Genomic DNA, 16,804 nt, shown 5'->3' on the forward strand with positions numbered 1-16,804 from the left:
GCTTTGTCACTCCTTTCTCTGTTCACTTCATGTGAATTTCTCTCTACCAGCACTCCTCTCCTTGTTTTAAATTTGCTCAAGAGACGCAAACAGAGGTGGCCATGACTGGTCATTTCCTGTGCAGGGGGTACGTTCACCTTGCTTCTCTCGCTCGTCTCGTCTGACCCAAAACAGTGCTGTATCACACCAATGCACTTCCTGTGGTTTGGAGGCGAGGGGGGGTTTGTGGAAGTGTGAGTTTGGGTGACACAATAATCATGCAGAAAGACAGACCAGATCATCCTACTCTGCTATGCTCTTCTCACACACTCTCTCGCTCTCTCTCTCTCTCTCTCTCTCTCTCTCTCTCTCTCACACACACACTCTCTCTGTGTCTGTGTCTCTACAGTATATCTATCCATCTCTCTCTCTCTTGCTCTCTCTCACACTATCTCTGTGTCTCTCTATATCTATTTATCTCTCTATCTCTCTATCACTATACAGTATCTCTCCTCCCCCGCTCTCTCACATCATCTCTCTCACACACACTATCTCTCTCTCGGTGTCTGTCTCTCTCTCTCTCTCTTTCTCTCTCTCGCGCTTTGTTCAAGCACTTTGTGAGGTGAACCAAGGCTCTGTGGTGTGACTACCTCTCCTCCCCCACCCACCCAGGTCTTCAGTGCATACACATCCTGATTCCTGAGCAATCTTGTTCACTGAATGTGTGCATGCACTGAATGCGTGCTCAGTTAATCATGTCTCTCTTTTTTTTTACTTTGCATAACTTTGTAACTAGTAGGCCTACAGTAATTTCCTGTGTATTAGCCACATTGTGTATAGGTCGCAGGACAGTGTTTCATGCAAGTTAAAAGAAACAAAGCCATATTAACTGTCCCCGCGTATTAACCTCATAGCTGAAGCAATTTTGCTAAATCAATGTCTAAGCCGCAGCTAAGTGTCTGATTAAAAGTGCCTTCTAATCATGTAATCACTTGGGCTGTAGCCACCCTGCTAGTGGACAGCATTGCCCATAGCACACGGCAGGAAGGGATCTACACTGTGCTCAGATGACTGGAAAAAACAATGTGGAGCACAAAAGCCATGTTGACTTTGTACTAATCTTTCCAAAGCACGTTGTGATTTTCCTCTGATGAAGTGCTCTATTGTGCCTTGCCACCTTTTGATCATTGCTCCTGGCACCTCCGATGTACTGTACTCGTGTTTTGATAACTCTTCTGCCTCAATTCTGGGTCGACTCTTGTTGTTGCAAACGTGCTATTCCAATAAAGCAACAAATAAAGTGGCTTTAAAGTGTCTGTTCCTTATACTCCTCACGTGTTTGTGTGTGTGTGTGTGTGTGTGTGTGTGTGTGTGTGCATGAGAGAGAGAGAGAGAGAGAGAGAGAGAGAGAGAGAGAGAGAGAGAGGGAGAGAGAGCTCGGAGTGACTCCTCTGACTGAGTGACTCTGACTCACCCTTCCTTTGGCACTTCCGTGGGCTCGCTGGCATTCTTCCCCAGACGTTCTCTAAAGAGACACGATCAATCAATCAATCAATCCAATCACATCTCTGACCATGCTTAAACAAATGATTCATCTTCTCTTGTAAAGTTCAAGATAACACCAATTGTGAAAAAAAGACAACAGTATCACATTTTTATTTCACCTTTATAATGTATGATCTACTACAAAATAGCACCCCTTCCGTCTTCATGAAAGGAAGTACAGTATAAGTATGATAGTAAGGGCATAACAGCTATCATGAGGTACAACTATGAGAAAGACACGACAAGAGAGATTCGAGTGAAATGAAAGAGGAAGAGATATGTTGTGTAACCCTTGTGTCTGTAAAACTTTAACTTTTACTATATGAAGGGCCATTAACACTGGTCAGGAACGATGACTCTAAATATAACTATGACCATAGCTATAACAATAACGATAAAAGCCTCCATACTGACCAATGATGAGTATCGTCTCTCTCCTCGTGTTAATGACTGTGATGGCTACAATTTGATGGATTTCTGATTGGCTGTCAACTTTTTTTCAAAATCACTCTGAAAGTGATCCCCAAGGAGACCGTTCGTCATGTCGTTATCATTATAGTTTATGTGTGGACGTCGTCATTCATATCGGCAAGGATGACGCTTTTCGCAGTTATCTTTATAGTTATCGTTCTCATTCTTGGTGTGTTCGGAACTTAAATGCTCTCCTTTGGCATAGCAAGTATGTCCTGCTGACTCACTTAAGTTGAGCTGAATTACCGGTAATATTAATTGAAAGAAGGTAAAAATAGGGAAAAAAAGGCAAAGATGAATGACCAGTAGCCAGCTCTGTTTGTCCCCCGTGCCCCTCCCTACCTTAGTGCCTTCTGCTCCTCCTCCAGTCGCTCCCTGACGCCCTTCAGGTTCCTCATCAGGTCGGCGTCGGTGCCGTTCACCCAGGTGTACACCACGTCGATGGGCATGGGTAGACACAGCCTGCAGCGTCAACACACCGCAACTTCACCATCATATTTATTGTTTGTTTGTTTCGACAAGTTTTACTGAGGGTGTAGGCTACTTTTTCTTCTATTTCCTCAACAGCATGAGGTGCTACTTGCAACAAGTGTGTGGGTTTGAAGTCTCACTTAACTTATGTAAACATAAGTAGGCTACGCATTTCTATTTCACATCATTGTGACAGTGTGTGTGTGTGTGTTTTTTTTGGGGGGGGGATGGGGGTGCTGCAGTATAAGATGATGTCATTGGAAAAGTAAGACAACTTTGATAAGCCAATATAAACAGCAAAAGTATTTTTACAGGTATAGATGCTGACCTGGTTTGGAAAGATCTCCCTGCCACATTGTCCCTATACGAGTCAAAGAGTACATGGTACTGGTCTCTGCTCCATTCCACAACCACCTGTAGGAGATAACAGAAGAGATTCAAATGACACTCATCTAATTTTACCCTGCCGATGAAATGACATCTGAAATCAAATCATAAAACGGAAGGCTCCTGTCTAGTAGGCTAGCCTAACAATGATTGCAAACTGCAAGTTAACATATGTTGACGTAGGCCTATGGCTATTGGTAACTGGTAAACGTAAACATAGGGCCCTGTGGCAAGAACTGCACCGCTAAATGTAGGCTGAAGACTATTCAGACTACAATGTTGCAATAATGTTACAGTGGGCTATGACGATATTATGCACAGACATAACACGTGAAGTGTAGCAAAGCAATGGCAGTGGCTATGTCGAAGATCATAGTATGTGCTGCGACTGTAAGCTACTACAGTTAATGTTAATGCTAGTTTACTCACCTCTCCGAACTGAAAGGCGGATACAATCATAAGAACTATTCCTCCGAAACAGAGGTAGAGTCCATAGCGATGGGACAGACACGTATAAGTCTGTCGCTGCAGGAGTTTGAGAACTGAATTGATGATTACCATGGCTTACCGCTCCTGCCCATATCTTTTCAGCTACACACTCTCACACACACGAGGTACGTGAATAACAATAGAACAAATGAAAGGACAATTACAGAGAAATACCGCAGGCCAGGAAATAGACCCTAAATGTCTCTTGTCACCTGACGATTCGAAACTGTCAGATGCATTACTGGGGTCTAGCTCAATGGTCTAGGTGCGTGCTGCCATCGACAATAACAAATGTATCAATATGGCCGCCATTTGTGAGGTTTTCAAAATAAAAGTCCCAACGTGTTTAAAAGTGGGCCAACAGATTAGACAAGAATTAGACAAGAAAACAATAGCATATGTTTCGTTTTGTGTCGTGTCGTGCCTAAAAATGCTCCGAAGATAAATGCGGGAATACATTATTAAAATAACAACAAAAACCTTATTTCTAGGCCTTTTTTTTTTGCAAGATTAGTTTACTAAAATAGCAAACGTTGTATTAATTTAAATATGTGTCTATGTTATCCCTTTAAACACTTTAAACACTTTGCATAAATCACATCGTTGAAATTAACTTTCAAACATAATTTTATTTTGACGCTTTTTGTCACCGTATCGTGCCATTTTGTTAACTATTGTAGGTAGCTCCACGCAAGTGTAAACAAATCAAACCATCTTCTTCTTAAGGACTACATTGCCACCTATCGGTGGATGACTGGATGTCCTTCCCCAGGGATTCCCAAAGTGTGATATCCTACGCGTACCACCGGTGACGATGAAAAGGGCAATGAAGGGAAGGAGTTTAGGCCTACACTACAGTTTTTCTCAGTCGCTTTGGTGCATTTCTCAAATCATCCTGGAGGTATGCAAAACAGTGGGCTAAGTGCATTTCTCAAAACAATTTGTACAAATAGCTTAACAGTGTAGGCCTAGGTGGATGTGCTGATGTAAACTACTAAAGTTTTGATTACAATTATTGTACTGTACAGTATGTTGGAATTTGATTGCAAGAGGCTGGACAAGATCACATTACACTTTTACAGTTTTTCGCAGTCGCTTTGGTACATTTCTCGAATCATCCTTGAGATTTGCAAAACAGTAGGCCTATAAGTGCATTTCTCAAAACAATTCGTACAAATAGCAAAACACCAGTTTCTTGCTCAAAATCCTTAGTTCATCTCTCAAAACTAAATAAATGTGTCAATGAACATGTCAGTGTATCAGAATGACAAGTCCTTGTGTCATTGTGTACGGATAAGACAGTCAAATGGCATAGTCAAGTTGTCAGTATAACAGTGTACTCTGGAGGGATGTTCTGATGGAAACTATGGCTAAAATTTTGATTACATTTTTTTGTAAAGTGTAGGTTACACCTTAGTGTATGTGGGAGTTTGATCAACAAGATTCACATTTACGCTTTTACTGTTTTTTTTACTGTAATTTGTTGACAGACCATGTCAATGTGATGCAGAAAGGAAAAGACAGCACGGCATAGTACAAATGGAAAACTGTACATGCAGTGCTGCAGGAATTACAGTGCAGTCTTCCCACACCTCCTGACGTTCCTGCCTTTTGGGCCACAAATTGTCATACAACCATTCTGCATGTAAAGACTTATGCTATGAACTAATGGCTAAATGTTGTGGGGTGAGACTATTCAGCAGAGAACTACATAATAATTTGCATGGATGTACCAAAACATTTGCAACCTGTTCAAAGAAACAGAGGAAACTGCTTTTTTGATGTGCACAAGTGACACAATGATGTGAGGATTGAACAGGTAGTTTTGAGAATTTCAATCCTGATTGGAGAAATGTACTAAAGTGACTGAGGAAAACTTTAATTTTTTTCTCAAAACAATTTGTAAAAATCAACACACCATCGATTACCTGCAAAAGACAGTTTCTTGCTCAAAATCCTTAGTTCATCTCTCAAAACGAAATATCTGTCAATGAACCAAGGCCTGTGAAATATTTCTGTACAATCACATTTTAGGGATGAAGTTCCCGGTTTTGGTCTCGGACATCTGGTCACCTTAATATGTAAAGGCATGGCAGATAAACAATGAGGCTACATGAATGCTGAATGAATGAGCAGTTTATTATTGGCACAATAGCGTAAATGCAGTAGGCTACAGACCAGTACAGACCAAGTACAGACCAGTACAGACCAAAATACTGTAAATATAAATTGAATGTGATAATAAATCAGACTGTGGTGATTGTCTGTTTGGTCTTGATTAACACTTGTAATGTGGTCACCAACCTGATCATGATTTCATTGCGATTTAATGTATCTGTGCATAGTTGTAGACATTAAGAAATACACCTGTATTGTCTCATCAAATGACCAATGGACTGTGAGCAAGCTGAAGTGAGTTGTGAATATTCAAAGGTGTGGCTAAAGTAGTATGACTTGGAAGATCTTTAATAGTACAGGTGATATGTGATAAAGAAGTCCCCTTTTTTCATAAAAGCATGACACTTGGTATATATTACAGATATCCAATGCCAATACATTTAGAATAGAATGTCATAAAAGTGTCTGTAAGTGTGTGTGTGTGTGTGTGTGTGTGTGTGTGTGTGTGTGTGTGTGTGTGTGTGTGTGTGTGACCTACTGTATATGTATGCAGTGAAATCTTGACTTAGGTATGTTGAAACCCTCAATTTGACTGCAGAGATACCGTGACGAGATGCTGCTGAGGCCCATTGTTGTGCCATTCATCCACGACCATCATCTCATGTTGCAGCATGATTATGCAAAGGATGACGCAGCTGATGTTGGCGAAGAGAAGGTTCTTTTCATTTACTCCAGTGAAGGACTAATAGAACCCATGCATATATGTACAGAATGACTTCAACTTAGAAAAAAGGAAAACAAAAAGGGTCAAACAAAAATCAAAAGTTGAATGCTAGCAACAATGAAAGTTAAAGCAGTAACAGCAATGGCAGTAGTGTAGTGCTATTAATAATCACAGAACTGAGACTGTTTGAGGCCAAACACAATACTTGCGTCTGCTCACGACTAGCCTAACACAGACTGAACTTACCCCACCCTAAGTGGAACATATACACAGCTAAGAAAATAGATAGAACATGCAACCACAATCATAAGAAATTACACAAACATGCTAGCCTGGCTAACGCCTACCACTTCTCAAATGAGACGTGGTCTGGCAACCAGACGTTCATTTTCTCGTATTTGAAAAAATGCCCAGATCCGTTCATTGGGCGCCACGGATGTCTATCAAATACCCATAGCTCACCCAACTCGTTCATATGCAACGCTAAGGGCTGCCGTAAATCCTTTGGCGTCGAATGTAGACGCAAGAAGGCAACGGAAACTTCTCGGATGTTCTGTGATTGGTTCGCCAACATCAGGCGAACATTTGGGCGTTAGTTTCCAGACTGGCTTAGCAGCGGGATTGAAATCACCGCGCAAGGCAGTATGGGAAAACCCAGGCTACAAACATGCTGCAGTAGGCTTACCAAAATAAATCAGACTGACTGACACGGGAAAGTAAAATACACACAAAATAACGAAAACCAAATGATACATTGTTGTGTGTATTTTGCAAACGTAGCCTATTTTACAATTGTGTAAAATGCAAACTAATTGGGCGCTACCATAGCGCAGAATGCGCAGGGCCAGACGTTGCCGAAAGTCCCACTCAAGGAAGTATAGCCTTCTGCGGCGAAGGGGCGCACCTGAGACAGCGACGAGTACGACAGGGGAGAAGTTGTAAATTGTGTAACTAACTTCATTATCTCATAGTAGGCCTACTGTAATCTCAAATTAACAACTGCAGGTTAAGTTGTCTATGTTTAAACACAATAGGCGGTGTACCCGTAGCCTACCGTACATACACCGACTGGTGTAACCTACATTGCAATTCTTTCATGCAGGCATTCGGGCGGTAACCAGGTAAGCCAGGCTGATGTACACTACAGTAGGTGCAAACGCAGCATCGCCATTGAGATCATACAAATGATGAGCTTGCTCAAGGATTAGTTCTAGAAGTATTTTGTCATCTTGTTTGTAGGCTGTAATGAAAGCACGTTTTAAAGCCATCCACTTCTGGTCCCTTGTTTTGTTAACAGGCTATTTGACGTCTTTAGAACACTATAACGTTAGGCTATTCCAGTTTTTTTTTCCAACGTTAGTCGCAAAATGATAGGCTGTATTGCTATTTATCCAGGGTGAAGTGTAAAGTTAAAAAGTAACTGAAAAATTAACCAAAACTCCGGTATTTGCAACTGCAAGTGGTCTGTGACATGATGTGTAAAGGAATAATGTGCGAGCAGGTAACTCCAAGTATAGCCTACATGCTTTTCCTGAACGATGAAATAGTCACATGTTTGCATTTGCTCAGAAAATCGTATAGGCCTATTAGTAGTCTTTAAATTGAGTTAGTTGGTTGATGTTTTTATAGTTATAATATGCTCTTGTGTGCCAGCAATTCACTGCACAACACATGCATGGGGGTTCTGTCCCTTTTTGTCCTCAATATACAGTGCCTATAAAGTCATCATACCCTTTTGAAATAGTAACTTTTTTTGTCTTACAGCCTGCAATCAAATATTGATACAAATATTTAATGAAAAGCTTACTTTTGCTTTCATTATACAGCCATTAATCTGTTTGGATTTGTCTCTATTATAGCTTTGCACACCTAGATTGGGGAATATTTGCCCAATCTTCCATGCAGAATTGTTCACATTTAGTCAAATTCTGTAGAGAACGGCGATGGACTGCTCTCTTCAAGTCAATCCACAGATTTTTTAATAGGATTTAAGTCAGGGCTCTGACTTTGCCACTCAAGGATATTCACCATCCTATCCTTAAGCCACTGCTTACACCACCCAAAACACATCATACTGTAAGTGAATCCATACTCAGGATGGTGGACTCGAGGCCTATTTGCATTTCGCGATATTTATCGCTAAAATGATGTGTAACATGACAACGACTGATATAATAATAAATTAATAAATAAATGCATTTTGTTTAATTAATTAATTAATTTATTCATTTTTAAACATACTGTAAGCTCCGCGACCCACCTGTTAAGGAACACTGGACTAGATGATGGGCTAAGGGATCAGACAGAAAAGTGACAATCATGATTTGATGGTTGTTACAATTAGAACAGTCATTCATCCAGACACACACCGTTCATAATTTCAAATGGGGCATATGACCACCGTAAGACGGAAAGTGATGACTTGAAGCCGTTGCCTGTCAACCTGGAGTCTTACCCACCCAGGTGTTTTGTTACATACCTGTACCAACATGCACACACTATGCTTAGTGTCTCCACAAAGGCTTCTGTTGCTCAGTAGTACATGGGCCTTTTTTTGGATACTTTTTTACACTTTTCGTTAAACACATAAGGGTGACATGTAACCATCGTAAGAATGACATGACATGTCATGCACATTAATGACACACTATTGATGTTTATGACTGTTGTCATAATGTGTCGTTCAGTTTTCGGAATGTCAGAAACCTGCCACCGTCAAAAACATCAAAATCATTCCAAATCATCCAATCCAATCATTCAAAGATTGGAAGCAAAGATATGTGACAGTCTGGTTTCTAATCACTGTGTGGTTTTGTTGTGCAGTGTCTACAAAATAGGCTGCCTTAATTGTTGTTAAAATGAATTAAAAAACAGTAGGACAGTAGAATAGTTAGTTGGTTTTAACTTGCACATAGTAAAGATGACTGGGTAATTGCACATAAGTGTCTGCTAATAAAGTTGAATATAAACTAATGTGACCAATTACTGACTGCATCTTTACAGTAATATTGTGTAAACTTGAAACTTGGAGAATATGAGAAACTAGTGAAATTAGTAAATTGCGAATATTTTCTATGGACGGTTATTACTTGTTGCCAGTATTTGTCTATTATTATCTCCCTTCCTCCTTGATTCTTAGGGACAGGGGGAAAACTCAAACATGGCTCCGGCCCCCATCCCCAGTCCTCAGCTCTCCCCTGCAGACCCGGTGTCTCTGGTCCAGTTGAAGAAGGTATCGGTGGTGCTGGTGGACTGCTGCAGAACACAAGGTCCACAAGGGAAGAACACAAATATCGGCAGTGATGCAGAGCAGCCTGAGACCCATAAAGGTAGGCGTGTGATCTCAGAGTGAAACTCCAACTCTGTCAATTAAGTTGTTTGTGGTGTAAATGTTAAATTAACATTCTGGTATAAACACAACCAAGTGTCTGATGACGCCTTTGTTCGGAACCAAATTTATCTTAATCAGATTAGTTTCTGAGTAAGACTGGATATAGCATATATTGGAGGATAGAAGTGTGCTGTGGGTTTTGTGGTTGGGCCAAGTGATTTAGAGTGCACTTCTTTCACACTTATCAAGTGTACAAGAGGCTAATGAAGGTGACGACATTCAAAAATAGACCCCTTGGTTGTTCTTAGACAAGACTGATTTTCTTTTAAGTTGCATTAAATAAAATCTCTGCTAAATGAAGGAATGTAAATGTACAACTCACTCTCCTATCACCGCAGCTCGGAGAATTAACCCCAGTGCAGAACCTACTATCTCTTCAGATGTAGACACTGAAGCTGAACTGGACCAGGTACTGTATTTGGAGTACATTCGTTTCCTGTGTATTAGTCGCATTGTGTATAAACCGATAGCCCGACGTTGTCATACTCAAAATTCTAGTCAGAATATGAGTCTGATACTGCTCCATTGGGACGTAATTATGGGGGGTGTTTCAACCGACATGGGGGGGGGGGGGGGAATGCCTCCGCACTCATTGGATAGACGTAACCAATCAGAGCAACGGAAAAGCTTATAATAGCTTAAAGCTTCTGGTCTTTTTTGAAAGTTATTGTGCGGTCAATTTCTTGTACAACACTTGATAGCAAAATCTAAGACAATGAAATATGTAGCAGGGTAGGCTATTCGAAAAACATCTCCCTTCCTTCGTTTCTAAAAATAATTATGTTCACACCGATGCCACAAACATGTCATGAACAGCTGGGGAAGGGTGTCACAACAAACCCAACAAGCAAACAGGCCAATCAGAGATTTCATACAAACGAGGGAACAACATGTAACGCAAGCACAAATAAGGACATAAGTTACTAATGAATATAAAGTTTTGAATTCAATACTCAACGCACAGCAGTTGCATCAGTGCGCAATAAGACCACATAATAGCCAAAGTGTACTTGTGGGTATTTGGAGTTGCTTTGTCTGCTGTTCCAGACTGTCTGTTGTTCTGTACAGACACACTCACACACACATATGCAGACTGATACACACACACACACACACACACACACACACACAGATGTGCACACACTCGCACACCATAGTGAAAATCTAGCAACCAGAGTAATAATATGATGGCAAACACAGAAGCACGCTATGCGTCACATCTAATATTTTTATATAGAATTTCATTACTGGTATTGATATGACCTACATTGTACTGTATATGTGGCAATAAACTTGAAACTTGGAGAATATTGTCAGAGGCAGACATCCCTGGTCCAGAAAGTAAAAGACCTGCCATATATTCTTTCTACCTGTGCACTTAACACAGATATCCCTAATTATCTGATCTACCTGACTGACTGATGAGTTGGTTTACTAAATGGTTGGATCAAATACTTGGCAAGACTTTTACTTTCTAAACTGAAGATGAGAAATGAATAAGTTGCCAATATTTTCTATGGACAGTAATTGCTGGTTGCCAGTATTTGCATATCTCCCTTCCTCTTTGATTCTTAGGGACGAGAGGAAAACTCAAACATGGCTCCAGCCTCCATCCCCAGTCCTCAGCTCTCCCCTGCAGACCCGGTGTCTCTGGTCCAGTTGAAGAAGGTATCGGTGGTGCTGGTGGACTGCTGCAGAACACAAGGTCCACAAGGGAAGAACACAAATATCGGCAGTGATGCAGAGCAGCCTGAGACCCATAAAGGTAGGCGTGTGATCTCAGAATGAAACTCCAACTCTGTCAATTACATTGTTTGTGATGTAAATGTTAAATGTACAGTCTGGTTTAAACACAAGCAAGTGTCTGTTTGGATGACACTGAGTTTAACTTTTTGGTGGGACCATAAGGACAGTAATAAGAGTAGCTTTGAGTAAGACCAGAATGGTCTGCTACCCCCTAATACAGGCAGACAGAACCCTAACTTCCCCGCAAAAAAACCCACAAAGCTCAGGGGAATTGGTTTGCGGCTCTGCCTCTATTGGACAGTAGTCTCACGAGGGATGACCAAAATGTTGGACATTCCAGAAGTTTATCTGACCATTTGATTGTCGGTCGGGAGTGATTGATTTCTTCTATTTACCCCCTATACTCTGAATAACAAATAAAGCTCAATAAAGCTGAAACTGAAACTGAGCCTCCGGTAATCCGGTTAAAATCACTCTGTATGCTGTCCTGAAGAGATCACTTGAATGGGCAAACATTGAGAGTGTGTGTGTGTGTATGTGTGTGTGTATTCATACAGGAGAGAGGCCTAACCATTGCACTCAATGTGGGAAGAGTTTCAGAAAAAAGGCAGATCTCACCAGACATTGGCGCATTCACACAGGCGAAAAGCCATACCACTGCTCTGATTGTGGCAAAAGTTTTGGACGAAGAGGAAACCTCAAAACACACCAACGCATCCATACAGGAGAAAGGCCATATGACTGTACCCAGTGTGGCAAGAGTTTTAAACGTGAGCATCATCTCACAGCCCACAGTGTCTTGCACACTGGAGAGAGACTTTACCACTGCAGTCAGTGTGGAAAGAGTTTCAGGCAAAAGTTTTGTCTCACGATTCACCAGCGTATTCATACTGGAGAAAAGCCTTATCCCTGCAGCCATTGTAGCAAAAGGTTTTCTCACCTTACAGATATGGTAAAACATGAGCGCATTCACACAGGGGAAAAATTATACCACTGCACTAAATGCGGCAATGGTTTTGCCCAAAAGGGAGCTCTCAAAGTACATCAGCGCATTCACAGTGGGGAAAAGTACCACTGCACACGTTGTGGCAAGAGCTACTCCTCAAAAGATCAACTTATGTCACACTTGCGTGTTCACACAGGAGAGAAGCCATATGGTTGCACTCAGTGTGGTAAGAGTTATAGATTTAAAAGGAGTATGGAAAAACATGTGCGAAAACAACACACAGGAGAAGGGATACACCACTGCCCCCAATGTGGCAAAGGTTTCTCTGAATTGTCACATTTCAGAGAACATCAGTCCATACACACAGGAGAGACACCATATTGCTGCACTGAATGTGGGAATGGATTCATTTCAGAGAGAAATCTGAAAAGACACAAGTTAATTCACATTAAAGAGAAAACGTACCACTGTACTCAGTGTGACAAGAGATTCAGTCGAGAGGATAATTTAATTAGGCACCAGCACATTCATTCAGGAGAGAAGCAATACAGTTGTCCCATATGTAGTAAGAGTTATTGCTCAATGTCTACACTCAAAATTCACCAGCGTATTCACTCTGGAGAGAGACCCTACCACTGTACTCAGTGTGACAAGAGTTTCATTGAGAAGGCAAAACTTAAATTGCATCAGCGTGTTCACACAGGAGAAAAGCCATATCACTGCACTCAGTGTGGCAAGAGATTCTCTCAAAAGGGAAATTTAAAAAAGCATCAGCATACCCATAAAGAATAAAAGCTCAACACCTGATTGGAACCTGATCATGTCATGAGTTCGCCCTACATTTGATTTTTATTTTGATAGTAATACAGTATACAGCAATCAATCAAATGTCTTGTATGCGTTGTCTGTTGCCTGTATAAGGGTACTGTCATTTTATTTGTCCCAGAAAATTATTGCAGAAACATTTAGTTGGACTGGTTCCATCACACTCTATTCTATATACATGTTTCTTTCACATTCTAACAGAGCTGCCAACTTTCACGCTTTCGGCGTGTGACACACGATTTTGCCTGTTTACACATGCACTCACGCCATACATCCCTTTTCTCACGCAAAACAAAATCTGATCTTGGGCTGAGACTCGTTCGTTCTTTTTAAAACTCCCCAACGGTATATGGCGCTAAGAAGTGCTACTGTACAGTAGGCTAACCCTATTTGTTGCATAGACATCCAAGTTTGCGACAGAAGAAGGAGACACCTGCGGGAGAAAATTGCAATCTGGTCAGAGACTAGGTATGTTGACAATGTCACAAATCATAGACCTATCGTGAATTAAGAACTCACTCTCTTAAACTTAAAATCTTCTTATCTAAAATCAGTTTGTGTGGATGAACTTGATTCCCTAGCCAACATGTTAACTTTAGACTAACTTGTTGCACTTTTGTTGCACTGTTTTGTTTGCTTGAACGTGTGGATAAATAACTTCTGGAGAGCTAAATAATGCTCACTAAAATCATAAAGGAACATTGCAAGACATTCATCTCTTATATGATCCCTGAAAGATTTTCTTCGACTTGTTAGTGTTTTGAACATGTATTTTATCTAATGACACAGAAAGCAAAATTAATTGCATCCATATATCCTTGTCATTCAACTTTTATTTCACTTGCGTAAAACCGTGAGATAGAAAGCTACCTCACGTATTTCTTAAAGCGACAGGCACAGGCACTCAATTACACACACCACTAATGCACACTCAAAGGCCTACACACCATTTAGGCCTATGAGTAAGTGTGATAATCTTGATATCAGTACACAAATGACTAACATTTTTAGCTACTAATAATTATGCAGATTGTAAAAAACTAAACATTATCAAAAAAATACAGTTATATATAAATTTCAAAATATATGATATAGAAACATACGACTATCGTTTTCTGTGTGTGTGGAAGGTCTAGCAGAATCTTAGATGGCCACTAGTGTGAATGATCACACAATATTCGATATTAGGTGACTGATGATTAAATCACCAAATACACTAAAATGTTTTTAAAAAAACATCAAAAAAGTATCAAAATCACGATTCTTGACTTAGTATTGGGATCGAAACAATAATTTTGGTATTGTGACGAGTGCGGGACAAACTTTTGGTCACCCCCGACAGAATCTCACTCCAAGGTTTTTTGAAAAGTTGGCAGCTCTGATTCTAATATTTTAGTATTGTTATAGTAGTGACATCTGTAATAAATGTCCACTGTGAATGTGTATGTGATCTAATTATAAATGATTATGGTTAGTTATACCACTGCTTGCTCAAATTTCCTAGTGTGATGCGCATTTGGAATGTGCATTATTTTTCAATATACGCACGGCTAGTTCCTTTTTTGGGGGCTTATCACACTTGAATATTAATTCGCCAATTTGAATGTAACGGTAAAAACAGCAACGTTGTATCTAAGACAGTGGCAATATAAACAAAAATTATAGTAGCAGTGGTATAAGCGGGATAATCAACTCGGCGCTGTGCATTTTTAGGAAAATAATGCACTTATCGAAGTGTAAAGGCGTCGGGACCTTATTACCACTTCGAACGTGCATTATTTTCCTATAAACGCACGGCACAGTTGATCATCCCTCACTTATTATACGGCTCTTCACAATGCAAGTAGAACGCTCCATTGACTTGAATGGGATTTGAGCATCAAAAAAGATAATAGGCCCACTGGAAAAGGCACCATGCCAATCTCTAGTTATGGTGAAGGTTGTGATGATGTGGAGCTATTTTAAATCCAAAGGGCCAAGGGAACTGTAGTAGAAATTTTGGATAACTAACAAATCTTATGTTTTAGAAGTGAATATTAATTAACATTTATTACATAGAGGTGATCAACATTACATTTTCATATATTATGTGAATGCTTTTCTATACATTAAATACTGTGCATCAACTTTGCTTTGTCTGTCATTTACTCTCTCCATGTCACGACTTTCTAATAAAGGTCATGCGACCCACTTTTGTCACAAGGGTATTCTGCCTGAGGCAGTAATATTAGGAAGACCCTGACAGAGAACATGCTACGACAAGAAAATGCTGAAGGATGTATATGTATTGTATAGACCTATTATCTTGCTTACTTGGAGTACCCAAATGACTTGCATGGATCACATGCTATGTCCAAGAAGTGCCCATGTATTGTTGTATTGTTGCAAGTATGAGGAGTTTTGGAAAAGACCATTGTACCCATGTGATTTTAATTACCACAATGTAACTAACATGTTATGTATAAGATGGGCCTTGCCCCAAGAAATCTTTGAACAGTGTTATCAGAGCTATGATGTGGCTAGTAACCTGTTCCCGGTATCGTGAATAAACCTGCAGTTTTTTCTCACACCTGAGTGTGCCTGGAGATTTTTGACCCCATTTTGGTGGCAGCGGTAGCCTGGCTAACGCCTCCCACTTCTCAAATGAGACGTGGTCTGGCAACCAGACGTTCATTTTCTCGTATTTGAAAAAATTCCCAGATCCGTTCATTGGGCGCCACGGATGTCTATCAAATGCGCATAGCTCACCCAACTCGTTCGTATGCAACGCTAAGGGCTGCCGTAAATCCTTTGCCGTCGAATGTAGACGCAAGAAGGCAACGGAAACTTCTCGGATGTTCTGTGATTGGTTCGCCAACATCAGGCGAACATTTGGGCGTTAGTTTCCAGACTGGCTTAGAAGCGGGATTGAAATCACCGCGCAAGGCAGTATGGGAAAACCCAGGCTATGGCAGCGGTGGGATAAATGTTAATTAATATTCACTTCTAAAACATAAGATTTGTTAGTAATCCAAAATGTCTACCGCCTACTGCCTAATGTCTACTTTATCAGGATGCATAATATCCTGGATCCATGAAATAGCTGGCCTTTAAACATAAAAACATATATGCTCCTATGGGAATTTAACCCATGCTTCCCCTTATTTAAGGAAGAACATTTATTTACGATACATTCTTCAATCACAAAGAAAATTGGTGTCCTTAGCGGTTCTTCTTTTTATGAAACTTTAGCATGGTGCCAAATACATGTTCTCCCCACTGTATGTGTAAGGCCAGCTTTTTGCATTCCTTTGAAGCAGATGAGGCCGTCCGAAGGCCTTTTGTTGTAAATGTACATCAGTTTGAGCTTTTGATTGCTCACTATTGTCTTAGCTGGCTGTGGCCGGCACCCCACCAAGCAACCACCACAGCCTCATCTCCTGGTCTGATGACAACTTATACAATATATGTAAAATGTATGTTGTCAATGTAATACATTCATGTTTGGTCTTGATTAATACTCGTAATGTGATCACCAACCTGATCATGATTTCATTGTGATTTAATGTATCTGTACTAAGAAATACACTGTAGTCTGCTTGTGAACGTCACACCTGTATTGTCTCATGAAATGACCAATTGACTGTGAGCAAGCTGGGTATTCAAAGGTGTGGCTGGATAAAGTAGTGGGAGTCCCTCCCCTCTCTCGCTTACTTGTTAAGTTTGAGTTTAA

The 16,804-nt window shown here is 40.5% G+C and overlaps 2 protein-coding genes across 3 annotated transcripts in view; one reads left to right on the forward strand and one right to left on the reverse strand.

The window, feature by feature from the left end:
* The window catches only part of gnptab (N-acetylglucosamine-1-phosphate transferase subunits alpha and beta), a 50,298-nt gene extending 46,688 nt beyond the window's left edge, over positions 1 to 3,610 (reverse strand). For both annotated transcript variants that reach the window (XM_062518001.1, XM_062518000.1), the window contains exons 1-4: positions 3,283 to 3,610; positions 2,795 to 2,880; positions 2,338 to 2,457; positions 1,454 to 1,504 (exon numbers count right to left, since the gene is read on the reverse strand). In XM_062518001.1, the coding sequence (XP_062373985.1) occupies positions 1,454 to 1,504; positions 2,338 to 2,457; positions 2,795 to 2,880; positions 3,283 to 3,414 (389 nt within the window). In that variant the 5' untranslated portion in view covers positions 3,415 to 3,610. The remainder of the gene's footprint in view (positions 1 to 1,453; positions 1,505 to 2,337; positions 2,458 to 2,794; positions 2,881 to 3,282) is intronic.
* A 5,734-nt stretch (positions 3,611 to 9,344) lies between these two features.
* LOC134061697 (zinc finger protein 213-like) lies at positions 9,345 to 16,520 on the forward strand. Its single transcript, XM_062517456.1, has 5 exons — positions 9,345 to 9,513; positions 9,914 to 9,984; positions 11,151 to 11,340; positions 11,879 to 12,091; positions 16,465 to 16,520. Exons 1-5 carry the CDS (start codon positions 9,345 to 9,347, stop codon positions 16,518 to 16,520), a joined length of 699 nt encoding a protein of 232 aa, XP_062373440.1.
* Positions 16,521 to 16,804: the final 284 nt, after the last annotated feature.

The sequence above is a fragment of the Sardina pilchardus genome, chromosome 17, assembly GCF_963854185.1.
Source record: "Sardina pilchardus chromosome 17, fSarPil1.1, whole genome shotgun sequence".
NCBI lineage: Eukaryota > Metazoa > Chordata > Actinopteri > Clupeiformes > Clupeidae > Sardina > Sardina pilchardus.

Bases quoted from the DNA above. Each gene is read 5' to 3' on its own strand.
- LOC134061697 (XM_062517456.1), top strand. From the start codon at position 9,345: ATGGCTCCGGCCCCCATCCCCAGTCCTCAGCTCTCCCCTGCAGACCCG. The intron at 9,985-11,150 runs GTACTGTATTTG...TTTGATTCTTAG, and splicing joins CTGAAGCTGAACTGGACCAG to GGACGAGAGGAAAACTCAAA. The intron at 11,341-11,878 runs GTAGGCGTGTGA...GTATTCATACAG, and splicing joins GCAGCCTGAGACCCATAAAG to GAGAGAGGCCTAACCATTGC.